Source organism: Vanacampus margaritifer, chromosome 17, assembly GCF_051991255.1.
Source record: "Vanacampus margaritifer isolate UIUO_Vmar chromosome 17, RoL_Vmar_1.0, whole genome shotgun sequence".
Taxonomy (NCBI): domain Eukaryota; kingdom Metazoa; phylum Chordata; class Actinopteri; order Syngnathiformes; family Syngnathidae; genus Vanacampus; species Vanacampus margaritifer.
Window position 1 is genome coordinate 8,309,524 of NC_135448.1, and position 12,977 is coordinate 8,322,500.

General features: G+C 39.2%; 1 protein-coding gene across 1 annotated transcript in view; it reads right to left on the minus strand.

The window, feature by feature from the left end:
• The window catches only part of crybg2 (crystallin beta-gamma domain containing 2), a 33,049-nt gene that overhangs the window by 706 nt on the left and 19,366 nt on the right, over positions 1–12,977 (minus strand). Inside the window, exons 7-24 of the mRNA XM_077548188.1 lie at positions 11,623–12,480; positions 7,622–7,669; positions 6,817–6,935; positions 6,196–6,430; positions 5,656–5,795; positions 5,442–5,568; positions 5,298–5,333; positions 4,336–4,475; positions 4,119–4,245; positions 3,753–3,916; positions 3,538–3,664; positions 3,425–3,457; positions 2,111–2,223; positions 1,898–2,027; positions 1,682–1,821; positions 571–694; positions 248–406; positions 15–171 (exon numbers count right to left, since the gene is read on the minus strand). Of these exons, the coding sequence (XP_077404314.1) occupies positions 15–171; positions 248–406; positions 571–694; positions 1,682–1,821; positions 1,898–2,027; positions 2,111–2,223; positions 3,425–3,457; positions 3,538–3,664; positions 3,753–3,916; positions 4,119–4,245; positions 4,336–4,475; positions 5,298–5,333; positions 5,442–5,568; positions 5,656–5,795; positions 6,196–6,430; positions 6,817–6,935; positions 7,622–7,669; positions 11,623–12,480 (2,977 nt within the window). The remainder of the gene's footprint in view (positions 1–14; positions 172–247; positions 407–570; positions 695–1,681; positions 1,822–1,897; positions 2,028–2,110; positions 2,224–3,424; positions 3,458–3,537; positions 3,665–3,752; positions 3,917–4,118; positions 4,246–4,335; positions 4,476–5,297; positions 5,334–5,441; positions 5,569–5,655; positions 5,796–6,195; positions 6,431–6,816; positions 6,936–7,621; positions 7,670–11,622; positions 12,481–12,977) is intronic.

A 12,977-nucleotide genomic window follows, 5' to 3' on the forward strand; every position in this document is an offset into this window, starting at 1 on the left:
TTGTCAGTTCATACCTTTGACATCGATGACCATTCCAGGGAATGTAATGCTGCTGATTCGTCCTCTCATCTGGGCCATCCAAGTCTGAGAAGGCTGCCGGTCGTTCCATAAAACCAATTTGGCTCCTGGCTCAACATTGCCCATCACTTGAAGGCTCATGACTGGGGAAAGCTACACAAAAAAATGAATGTCAGAACCATTACTGCATCACTTTTTTTATTTTTTATTTTTTAAATCAAGTCTTTACCTTATTCTTGAGTAGTCCGTCCTGATAGAACCAGACGTCACTCATAGGCTCCGCCTCTGGAGTGACCACCACCCGTCCGGACTTCATCTCCTCCACGCCACCTTGGATGGACAAGAGGTGACGGCTGTCTCCATTTCGGATGCGGAAAAAGTGCCGCTTCTGCAAAATATCACGGCATTGCACAATAATGACACTAACGACACATACAAATGACAATCATAAACTCTGCTGGAGAATTGGTTTCCAACATGCAACAGCAATCTTTTATTTTTCTACGGCAGCCAAGATGTTATGTGTAACCAAAAGGTAAATAGTTGACAGACCTGTCTGACTGGATACATTGAGCCAATAGTCTGTACAGAGCTGAACTTGGGCCAGTTGGTGATTTCGATAGGTTCCAAAAGGAACTGGCGCCCCCTATAGTTGCCAAATTCACATAACACCCAGCTGGAAAGAAGAATGACAAAATAAATTAAAATCTTTTTTTTTTTTTTGCATGTTTCAGAAACACAATTGCCCATGTTTTTCTTCCATTTTTCTGTGTATAAAATTAGTTGTGCTTACTCCTCAAAGAAGACTGCATTCAGCTAAATTTCTTCTCTTTTGTCCCCAGTCACTTCAGGTGTGCCCCAGGTCTCTGTCCTGGGGTCCATGCTATTCTTCATCATCTACCTCCCTCTTCCCTTTTCCATAAATTTAACATTCTCTTTCATCTCACCACACTCACTATTATTATTCCGGCTCCTTCCCTTAAATCATTCACCCCCAGCCATTATCACTGAAGCAACCTCCTTTGCTCCCGGCTGTTTTACTGGATTTTGACTGATTTGGCCCACAATATATATATATATATATATATATATATATATATATATATATATATATATATATATATATATATATATATATATATATATATATATATATATATATATATATATACACACATATATATTCTTATATATATATATATATATATACATATATATACACACATATATATTCTTATAATATATATATATATATATATATATATATATATATATATAAATATAAGAATATATATATATATATATATATATATATATATATATATATATATATATATATATATATATAAAACTCTTTCATCAGGAAAAAAAAGTTTATTTGTATCTGCTTCCGTTTTGCAGCAATTAGCATTAGAATATAGCTAAGTTTCATCATTATTCGTAAAACCTGTTGAAAACACTGGGAAAAAGAGCTTATTGAAACATGGCCCTGGCTGATCTCTTATACTCTGCTGCCACCTGCTGGCCGTTTTTTGTAATAACTACCATTGGCTTTAAGCCACCTCTTCAGGCCAGAAGCTACATCTAGCATAAAAAACCCTAGAAAAAAATATATTTATACATTTTTGGGTTTGAATGAGATAAACACACACACGCAACTTACGAGCCACTGTTGACTCTAACTGAAAGAATGTGGTCATTGAAGCCCTCCGATACCATGTTGATAAGCTCAGAATCTGTTGAGATCTCCCTTCCCTCCAGTCCTTCCAGTCCAAACAATGAGATAGACGGAACTGAGAAACTCTGCACGAAGAGAGATGGAATTTGAGAGTCATGCCAGAAAATAATAAGGCAATGTTTGTGTATAAATGTATCCAACCATTGGTACAGCCTTGACGGAGCGGATGAAGGTGCTTGGTGTGCAGCCCATGCTTATTAATGAGCTATAGCCTCCTTCTGATAAGACATACATGGTCCCGGAAAAGTCTTTATTCTCATAGAGGACCCAGCTGAAAACAAGATGATGAATTTAGTTTTAGACATTAATTCAATCTTTCTTTTTGCACATTGTGACGGGTTTAAAATCTCTCACCTTCCACCAACCACTCTGCAGGACTTGGTCTGAAAGTCTTCTGTTACGGCTTCCTGTTTATAGTTGAAGATAAGGCACGTTCCCTTGTAGTCCGTCTCAGAGTACAAGAGTATCTAAGAAAGGCAAATCGAGAAGCAGAAAAAATGACGTTTGCATGCACATTAGTGACGTAGTAAGAAAAGGGGAAAGATAAAACCAAAATAAATATTAAGACTAATGCTAGTACTAAAATACGGTTATAATAAAATACTTTTAAAATAATAAAAAATAATAATTGTATAGTAATATATATTAGGTGTGCCAGGCTATTGACATTTTTAATCATAATTAATATCGTAATTAATTGCATGACTTCAATAGTTAACTCAGGATTAATCGCACATTTTATTTATTGTTGTAAATGTACAATAAAGTGTACAATATTTTTGTTTTCATACTCATTAGCATAAAAGTGGAGAAAATGTTAAACGAATAGAAATAAAATAGGGCTGCATCTGTTAATCACTGCTACAGTTATTTCATAATACCTCATAAAATTGAGTTAAAATTCTGCCACTAGATGGCATAATTGCATTTCTAAGACATTGGTGACAACTCATTTTCTGTTAATATAAAGAGCTGTCTAATATTTAATATTAAGAAAATTAATCTTTAACATCAAGAAAATTCTGCACATTTTTAAAATGGTAAAATACAACTTGACCACAGTCTCCACAAATATATGCATTATTATTATATTTATTACTGCTAAATTTTGACATGGACGTGTCTGTTGCGTTGTGACTGGAATTCCCCCAGTACAGGTTTTCCAAGTAAGGGGCGGTCATTCAAATGCGCCTTAAAAAAAAAAAGTTGCTTTAAAGGAACTTTAAATTAACTGAAAATTAAAGCACTAATTTTGACACCCCTAATATATATACATATACACATTTATACATGCGTATATATATATATATATATATATATATATATATATATATATATATATATATATATATTATACACACACACACACACGTATATTTAGCAGTATTTCGGCCAAATAAAAAAAAAACATTTTAGTTAAACAACAAAAGACACTTGTGAGTCTAACCCTACGATTCAATTCCAACATATGAACTTCAAAGAAATTCATTTATGGCCCAAATTCTGTTTCTGCTACTGATAGCAATCCATTAAATGGTGTCATCAAGTTTTTATTTGAGTCATCAAATACAATCGACACTGTAATGTTCTGACGATAAACACATTTGTGTTACCTAAAATATAAAACAAGGTGCTACTAAACACAAGTTGCAAAACAAAAATTCTCACCTCATTTCTGGTCCTGTTACCATCAGTTGGAGCCTAAAAGCCGACCAAGTAAAATTAATATTCATCACAACGCTACACTTAATGTATACAAACAATACATTTGAGCTTCTCACCAAACGAATGGGCTGCACAGAGCAGATGCGAGTGTCACGGGAACCCCAGTCAGCAGAATTACTATAGAAGCCTTTCTCCAGGATGTACTGGCTACCAGAGAAGTCCACATGGGAGTAGGCGACCCACCTGGCAGGTGGCAAGTCATCAAAATGATTGAATGATCCATTCACATTTTATCTACATATTTAGCAGAGTACTTTTAGTTTGGACTTACAAACCACTGAATACTTGGATGGAACGGGTGTTAATCTTGTAGTCAAACAGCTCAACATCCGGGATGGCCTCAGTCACCTCGAAGGTGTTCTCCTCTTGGGCAACGGCACCTTCCTCTTCCTCCTCCGGCTGCTCGAACATCACCATTAAGGGGTCGCTCAAGTTCTACAGAAAGAGGAGCATTGATCGATGCCATAAGATGGCCGCATTTTTCGATTAGACAGAGCTACGTCCTGACTATGTGAATTAAATGTGAATTTTTGGACCTCAAATTTTACTTGATTACAATATTTTAATACTTTCCTAATTAAAAAATGACATTAAAATGTGTGCATTAGAAAAAGAATAATCGTCCCTTCCCACTTACAGCTTGTAGGACCCTAACGGAGCGTAGCTCGGAGTTTGAGCCACCCCACACCCTCCAGTCGTGGTACTCGCCCTCCTCCAGCAGGTACTGGTGGCCTCTGAATCCCTCCTTCTCATAGCCCACCCAGCTACATCAACACACACACACACACACAGGTTGACGACATACAGTAAATGTATTGTGATGATGATCACAAACATTTGAAAACAGCCCTCACATTCCTCCGTGCACTTTGAGGGAGCCCACAGAGTACATGAAGGCACCTTGCTGCCTGTCTGCTCGTGTCATGAAATCTCTCGTGTTAGCGGTGAGGACCCTTGATTTGCCGGTGAAGTACGACCTTTCGTAAATCTCAATCTGCAGACAAATAGCAGAGAATGACAGTGTGGTGAAGTTTGTGTCAATTGACCACATAGGATTTGGGGACAAAACCTGGTTGTTTACCTATCTTACCTATGTTGTGTGTCTGTCTGTCTGTCTGTCTGTCTATCCATCTATCCAGCCATCCATCTCTGCTAGCTAACTATCAGTCTGTCTATAAATATCAGTCAATCAGTCTGTCTGTCTATCAATATCAGTCAATCAGTCTGTCTATCCATCTATCCATCCATCCATCTCTGCTAGCTAGCTATCAGTCTGTCTATCAATATCAGTCAATCAGTCTGTCTATCAGTCTATCCATCTCTGCTAGCTAGCTATCAGTCTGTCTATAAATATCAGTCAATCAGTCTGTCTGTCTATCAATATCAGTCAATCAGTCTGTCTATCCATCTATCCATCCATCCATCTCTGCTAGCTAGCTATCAGTCTGTCTATCAATATAAGTCTATCACTATCAGTCAGTCTATCAATATCAGTCAATCAGTCTGTCTGTCTATCAGTCTATCTATCCATTTATCCATCCATCTCTGCTAGCTAGCTATCAGTCTGTCTATCAATATCAGTCAATCAGTCTGTCTGTCTACCAATATCAGTCAATCAGTCTGTCTATCAGTCTATCCATCTATCCATCTCTGCTAGCTAGCTATCAGTCTGTCTGCTAGCTATCAGTCTGTCTATCAATATCTATCTATCTATCTATCTATCTATCTATCTATCAATATATCCATCCATCCATCATTTAACACCATTCTCTATAAATTCATACCAGATCTACTGTGCTTTTTTATTTATTTTTACCTGTGGTTCACTTATGTTTTCCACTTTTGGTTCCCCCTATGAGAAAAAAAAAACAGAACATCAATTAGTACTACCCTTACATCAACATACTTTTGTACACAATTATTTAAAATCCATATGGATTAGCTTGTATGTTCCACTTACAACTTTGAGTGGATGCAACGACCCCACATAGGGCTGTTCTACACCCCAAGAGGCAGGAGTGGAATACCCCCCGACCTCCAACACGCGCGGTGAGCCCTCGAAAAAGGGTTTAGAAAATACGAGCCACCTGTATAAAATCAGACATCAAACAAATCATCACACTGGAACACATTACTTCCTTTATTGTAAAATATGTCATATCTTCATCACTCACAGTCCAGCATTAATGATGATGGAGTTAGCCTTGATGGGGAATCCAAAAATTCTAGCATCCTCTGATGTATCTCTGAAGATGACTTTCTTACCCTCGGCGTTCTCCTCTGGGAATAGACTGATTTCAGGGACACTGTAGTCCTACATGATGAGGAGTTGGAATAGAAGCTTCATTTATGACATGCAGCATTAACCATACTCAAAGTGTAATAAAAAAATAACAACTTCCTTAAAAGGGTTTTTAGGAAGTGGATGTAAATTCAATTGAGCCAACAGATTTTTCACCTAAAGGTCACTTTCAGTTGCCTAGCTTTCTGGTGCAGAGGTTCACTTTACCACTAGATGTCAGTAGTGCATCCTACATACACATTGAACACCTGTACTCAAAAATTCAACTCCTGCCTGAAATGTCAAAATATCAGTAACAAAAATAATTTGATTTATTCCAAGCTTTTCATTAGGATGTGTGCGTTTCAAAACACTAACAAAATTCATAAACACAAAACCAAAACAAAGAAGGTGACATGAATCTTCCTCTTACCCTCACTGCTCTTCGAACAGATCCTATGATGAACTTCTTGGCTGGTTTCGTTTTCGGCTCTCCCTCGCTTGTTTCTCCATTCTGTTCGCCATTCTGCTCTTCAGCCACTTTCTGTCCATTCACCTGCTGCTCCCCCTCCTCCTCCGATGGCTGAAAGGGGCAGGTGAGCGTGGTATCGCCCTCGTCCAGGGCGATCTTCTCTCCTTTAAAGTTGCGTTTTTCATACAGGACCCATCTAGAGAGGAGTGGCGACCTGTCAGTTTCATGTGTGCTTGATCTAGCACAATAGACCTCGCAATGTCTGCAAAAGGTCCAAATTGTCAGTGTGCGTGTTTAATTTTCATGTGGGTGTGTTAACTATTTAAGGCATGTGGATGAAGTATTTTGACACAACCTGAGCACACCCGGAAATAAAGGCTAAGTTCAAAAGAATGACTACATAGCTCAAATTTTTGGAGGATCAAGGTGAAGAGTTGACATCAGATTTGCATTTTAATAATACAAAGGATTGATTAGATCATGTTTGTTATCTGGTTTCTGTAAAGATAGACATCAGTGGTATTTACATATAAATTGGTGCACTTAGCAATTCTGCTTGAAAGCGTCTAACTGGTCTCATACCCTCCTCTGACCACCCTGATGGAGATGGTCTCTTGCAGCTCCCAAGACGTGGCGTCAACAACATCACTCCGCAACTCGATCCTCTGGCCACACATCCCGGGCCGGTCAAAAATATACATCTGCACAAAAGTGTACAGAAATGAGCAGCAGTTTTGCTATAATCAGAGAGCCAAGATGATTCCTTAAAATGTTTATAAGTAAATGTTCTGTACAGTAATTCCATTTTGGAAATAAAATAAATGAAACCATCAAAGTGTAAAGTGATAATTAGGACAAGGATTGTTTTAATTTTCTGTTTGATTAGCAAATCTGATGTTGCTCATGAGATGTCAGCTTACACCAGAGGTGGCAAATCCAGGTCAAGAAAGTAAAAACCCTGCCACAGTTTGCCTTTAGCCCCTTGTGCTAGCAAGCTAGCTCCCTAGCAGGTAACCGAGCACCCGGTGAGCTAGCTAGGAAGCTCACTAGCTAGCACTGGGGCTAAAGCCAAACTGTGGCAGGGTTTTTACTTTTTGGACTTGGATTTGCCACCTCTGCTTGCACATACAGTCTAAGGTGGAGAATCATATACTTAAATTAAGCAGAGGTGGCAAATCCTGGTCCAGAAAGTAAAAACCCTGCCACAGTATGGCTTTAGCCTCAGGTACTAGCTAGCTCCCTAGCTAGCTCCCATGGTGCTCATTTACCTGCTAGGGAGCTAGCTAGCTAGCACCGTGGGCTAAAGCCAAACGTGGAAGAGTATTTATTTTCTGGACTTGGATTTGCCACCTCTGAATTTAAGTCAGTTGTTTGTGAAGAGACTCACCTTCCCAGGACGAGGGTTGAGCTTGCCATGTTCCTTTTCTTTGGTGAGCTACAGACAAAACATACATACCTATTAACATAAATTAAAACACAATCCTCCATATCAACAATGATCGAGATAAAGCCTTCTTCTTTCATGCAATTCACATTAAATCAAAGTGGAACTACATGGGCTTATATTTACTCTTAGCTAGCTGTTAGCGCACCAAACGAAGTCACCCTATTGAATAATTTCAAAGGCATCTGTGTGAAAAGGATTTTTTTTTTCTCTACGACCACATCTCTTTGACAGACGAGTATTCATTAATCTGTACCTGTTTAACCTGATGCCTCGCAATGTTATGCACACTGATAATGAGAGTGCATGTTCACTGGCAGCGCACTGAAACAACAACGAATGAATGAAGTCACTGTACATTTTCACTGTTTACACATTGTCACTTATATGCTTGGGGAATGTTTGGATACGTCGAATGTGGTGGCTCGTCCAAACGAGACGGATGTGCATTTTTGTGTGTGTGTCGGTTTGGTATCGGGTAGCACTCAAATTATTGTGAGAGCTCAGCAGGAAACACTACCTGGATTGTGTAACTGTATGGAGTCAGTACTGTATGTTGCTTAATTTGCATTGTAGTGATAAAGAATTCTCTTCCCCTTGTCACACTTGCCTGCCAAAATAACCCACGGTGAAAACACTCTTAGTGTATATGTAACAGTGTATTTGTTTAAGGACGTTGAATAATAGATCAAGCATTAAATTTCAACATTTACTTTCGGCATTGTGCAATGTGATGCTGGTTATGACCTGAAAACAAAACGTATAATAAAAGTGCTTGATGAATCCAATATAAATATCCATCGTTCGGTTTTCTATACCGCTTAGCCTCTTTAGGGTCGTGGGTGAACTGGAGAATTTCCCAGCTGAATTTGGGCAAGAGGCGGGCTACACCATGGACTAATCACCAAGGCACTTACTGTATAGACCAGGAGTCACCAACCTTTGTGAAATTGAGAGCTATTTCTTGGGTAATGACTACTGCTACCACTTTAATGCACATTCTGAAAAAACAAATTAGCTTAAATTATGTTGTTATTAGTGTTGCGCAAAAAATTGTCTAAGTCAACCACAAAAATTGGTCTGCCTTGAAACGGAGGAAAGGACGATTACTCAAGTAATCGATGGAGTAATCTATGGGTAATCAATTCTAAAAGGATTTGTTAATGACAGCCCTGGAAATTAATAATTGGTGTGATTTCCCACAATAATTGGGAAACAGAATGAAACATTTATTTCTATTATTCTTTTCCATTGTTTCATTTTTCAAAATCACTAGATAATCACAATTTCCCATCACTGTTAAGCAATTTATGTAACAGGCCCACAAGCTACTCATGTGGTCCTTGGGAGCTAACAGGTGCCCGCAGGCCCACTTTGATGACCCCATATTAAAGAGTTCACACAATAATTATCAACAGGGTAAACAGATAAATATCACTATGTACGGTAATTCTTTATTTCTATAAATCTCTGCAAATGTTTTCAATGAGCACTTCAAAAACATACCTAGGAAATCACAATTCAAGATATTTTTATAACAGGCTAATTGTGCGGCAACCCCTGACAACCACATTCACACAGGAAGCCCAAGTACATGGGGGGAAAAACACACACAAAAAAACATATAAAAAAACCACACGAAGCACTGAGAATATGCTGACTCTGCACAATTCCCACTAAATATTAAATAATTCATACAAATTATATATTTGAAACATAATTTGAGCTAATGTATGGAAGGACTAAAGGAACAATTTACTCGTTTACAAACCAAAAACTTACCTTGCATTCTTTGCAGGGCATAAGATGCCTCAAAATGGCGTCTATCGCATTGGACTATTTTACATCTTTTTAAATAAAATGTACATTTCAAACGGATCACACATTTAGAAGATTATTCTTTAGAGACATTTCCTTCCGTGCTGCCAGAAAATCTCTCTTGTGAAACTGAAATGTGCAATTTCATCATAAATAAATGTCAACATTCACCTTCTGAACAAACCAAATGAGAAAATCATCAGACAAAACATGATGATTTTTGTCAGATGTCAAGTCTGCTTCATCAAATATTAACGAGGGAAAAACAAACACAAAAGGTGTGGTCTTGTGACACAGACATAGACAGATAGCTGAAATGGGTGTGGAGCGTGGAGAGAACATTGCAGATAGAAAGGAGTGAGAAGTTGTGTGCCCTCAAGCCAGCTGTGTCACTGATGGTTTAAACGCATGAAGACGTTGGCAGAATGTAATCTTCTTAATGCTTTGACAAGCTGCGATATCAGTCATGAAGCAACAAGTGTACTTTGGGCTTCCTGGTTTCCCAGCATGCATCACTTTTCCTTTGTACACAAAGGAGGAGGATGAAGCCATAAATCACATCCTTGTTCATTCTTATACAGGCACACATTTTCGATGGAGAAAGGTATTGTTTACAACTTGCCATGAATTTGTAAGTTCAAGATTTAGGTCTAGGTCCTGAGCGGCACGTGGCGGAGTGTACCTCTGCACGGAGGCGGGTTAGACCTGATGTTGGCCATTTTGCAGGGCAGCGCTTCTCGGGTGTATTCACAACCGACTTCAACCATGGCTTATCAAAATAGCTAAATTCCCTTTAAATGTGGCAGACTAATCACACACTAAAGTGTCGACATGGCGGAAACACATCAGCACCTGGCAACCATTCCCAACTTCCATAGCTGTGCCGCCCAATGGGATAATAAAAAAAAACAATGATTCAGACGGTTTGATGCCCACTCTTCACATATTTAAGACTGAAATCAATTGAGAGACCAGCTGTCTACCCTGTGCTAGTTTTAGACATAGTCTAAGCAGACTAAAGATACTTTAGATCGACTTTCTGCCACCAAGTTGTCACCCTGCCAGGTGCACCTCCAAGACACTCCTTTTGCTGCGCCGGCTCGCCCATGCCAGAGACCTGTGTGCCAAAACTAGCAAACATGCACAGCGAGGCTCGCGCTGTTACGAAAAACAAGATCCGCAGGCATTTACGCCAAAGCACAAATGCACTGTCGACACTAACACAGTTCTTAAGATTCAGGAGGAACTAAGTCTTGAATCACATAGAAATAACATTTGATTGACTTTAGTTTGCTGTTTTCCTGTTTAAAATTGTGAAAGGTATGAACACCAAACCAGTTTTGTGCATACTGCCGAAGAGAAAAAACATGATGGTCTTCTTGGAAGTCTGTCCATACAGTATATGGCATTACTCGCTAAAGTTAAAAGCTAGCATATTAGTATGCTAGCCACAAAGCATTGTTGTCATGCCTTTACAGTATTGCACTCAATCAAACTCAAACACATTTGTGTGTGGGTGCTTACCCGTAATCATCTGTCAAGTTAATAGACGTCATTTTAAGTACTTTGTGTCTTTGCTACATTGCGTTCCTCTCACACCTTCGTCTTTCAGTAACTTAGCATTACAATGATTCTTTCATGTCATTTAATTTGCTAATATTTTGTATATGGGCTCAGGCTTTTTAGTTTGTAGTTGTTTCCTATATTTTATCTGTGAAGCATAGCAATATTGATATTTTGTCCCACCCTAACCGCAGCCTGTCTTCAGGCCTTCGATGCAGATGTTATTTACCCAACTTGTGCAAACATTGCTATAAAAACTAACAGTGGCAACTGCGCAGTATTCTTGTGACATCTACAAGAGAGTAGAAGCTGACACTCCTTTTGTGCAATTGGCATATTAAAAGCCTGATCAGAGAATCTGGTTTTGCCACTTTGTAACAGTTCCCAACCATTTGCTCAGTGGTTACTCGGTTTGGTGTGCAGACAACCACTATTGAGCCTTTTTCCAAGGATTAAATGTTATCAAAATATCTACTGAAGATGGCTAATCACGTAATGGGGTCAGTGAGTTAGTGGGTCAACCAAGCATGAAAGGGTAACTGTGAATGAGCGGTGATACTTACATAAGCATCAGGGAAGGCTCTGTATTTTGTATTCCTCTCTGGTTCCGTTCTTTGGATTTGGGGTGCTCTGAGCAGGTTGTTGTGGATCAGCGAATTCTGTTGAGTTCCCACTGAAATGGAATCATGACTGAAGCTCCTTTGCAGAACTGGGGTACTGATAGCACTTGTACCAATTCCATGGCCGACTGTCTGGCCAAACTTTGAGAAGGAGGTGGAGGACTCTGGGGTGGAGAACTTCGAGTAGGAAGGGGTCTCTGTGGCGGAGAACTTCGAGTAGGAAAGGGCCTCTGTGGCGGAGAATTTCGAGTAGGAAGGGGACTCTGTGGTGGAGAACTTTGAGTAGGTAGAGGACTCTGAGGTGGGGAACAGCCGGTGATTCTCCAAAGAACTAGTGGGGCTGAGAAGGCGACTGGTGCTGCTACTAGAAGCTGACGACGAGATGCTTTGTAGTGGGGAAATACTTTTGCGAGCGTTGTGGTCATCGGATACGCTCGAGAAGCTGGATGAGGAGGGAGGGGAATTCATGAGAAAAGATAAGCGTTCAAAGCGAGATGATGAATCCGTCGTGGCGTTGACTTCACTGCGCTCCTTCAGAATAGTGGAAGAGCCCAAATTTGGTAGTGAATCGCTGCGGAGCACCGAGCGATGGAACTTGCTGTTTTCCTGCGCTTGATCCACGGAGGACGGTTTGTAACTTCCGAAGATGACGCTGCTGTCCAGACGAGAGTTTGAGGAGGACTGCTGTGTTGAGTTTCCATTGAGTGATTTGTGCTCATCCGAAGCGTCGGAGGATTTCCTCATGAGAATACTGTTGGTGGCAGATGCTCTGGGGGGAATGTCTCTTGTTACAGAGTGCTCCTGTTGGTAATTGGTAAAAAAATAGAAGAAGAGTAAACAACAATTGGTCATTCACATCTTAAAGCAGCTGTTTAAGGGTTTCACACATGTTATAACTATTTTATATTCCTACATATTTTTGACGCGCTTCTCCATCTGCATAATTGATCAGATTCCCAGCATTGCAATTTCAACATATTTCAAAAATTCTCGGCATGGGGGCTTCTATTTTTCTTTTTACGTCCAAAAATTCCCGGTTTTCCCATAATTCAACATTTTGCACTTAAATATTTCCCCATTTATTCAAATAGAGGCCGGATTTTCCCCAAAACATATTTACCGTTCATTTCAATCAATCAATCAAACTTTGTTTATATAGCACCTTTCAAACATTAAAATGCAACTCAAGGTGGTTCATTTTCATTGGCACAATCTAAATAACAGATTCAGATACTTCCCATTTGAAATTTAAATCAACAGGATTATTCGGTTCACCATATGAACAATTTTCAACATAC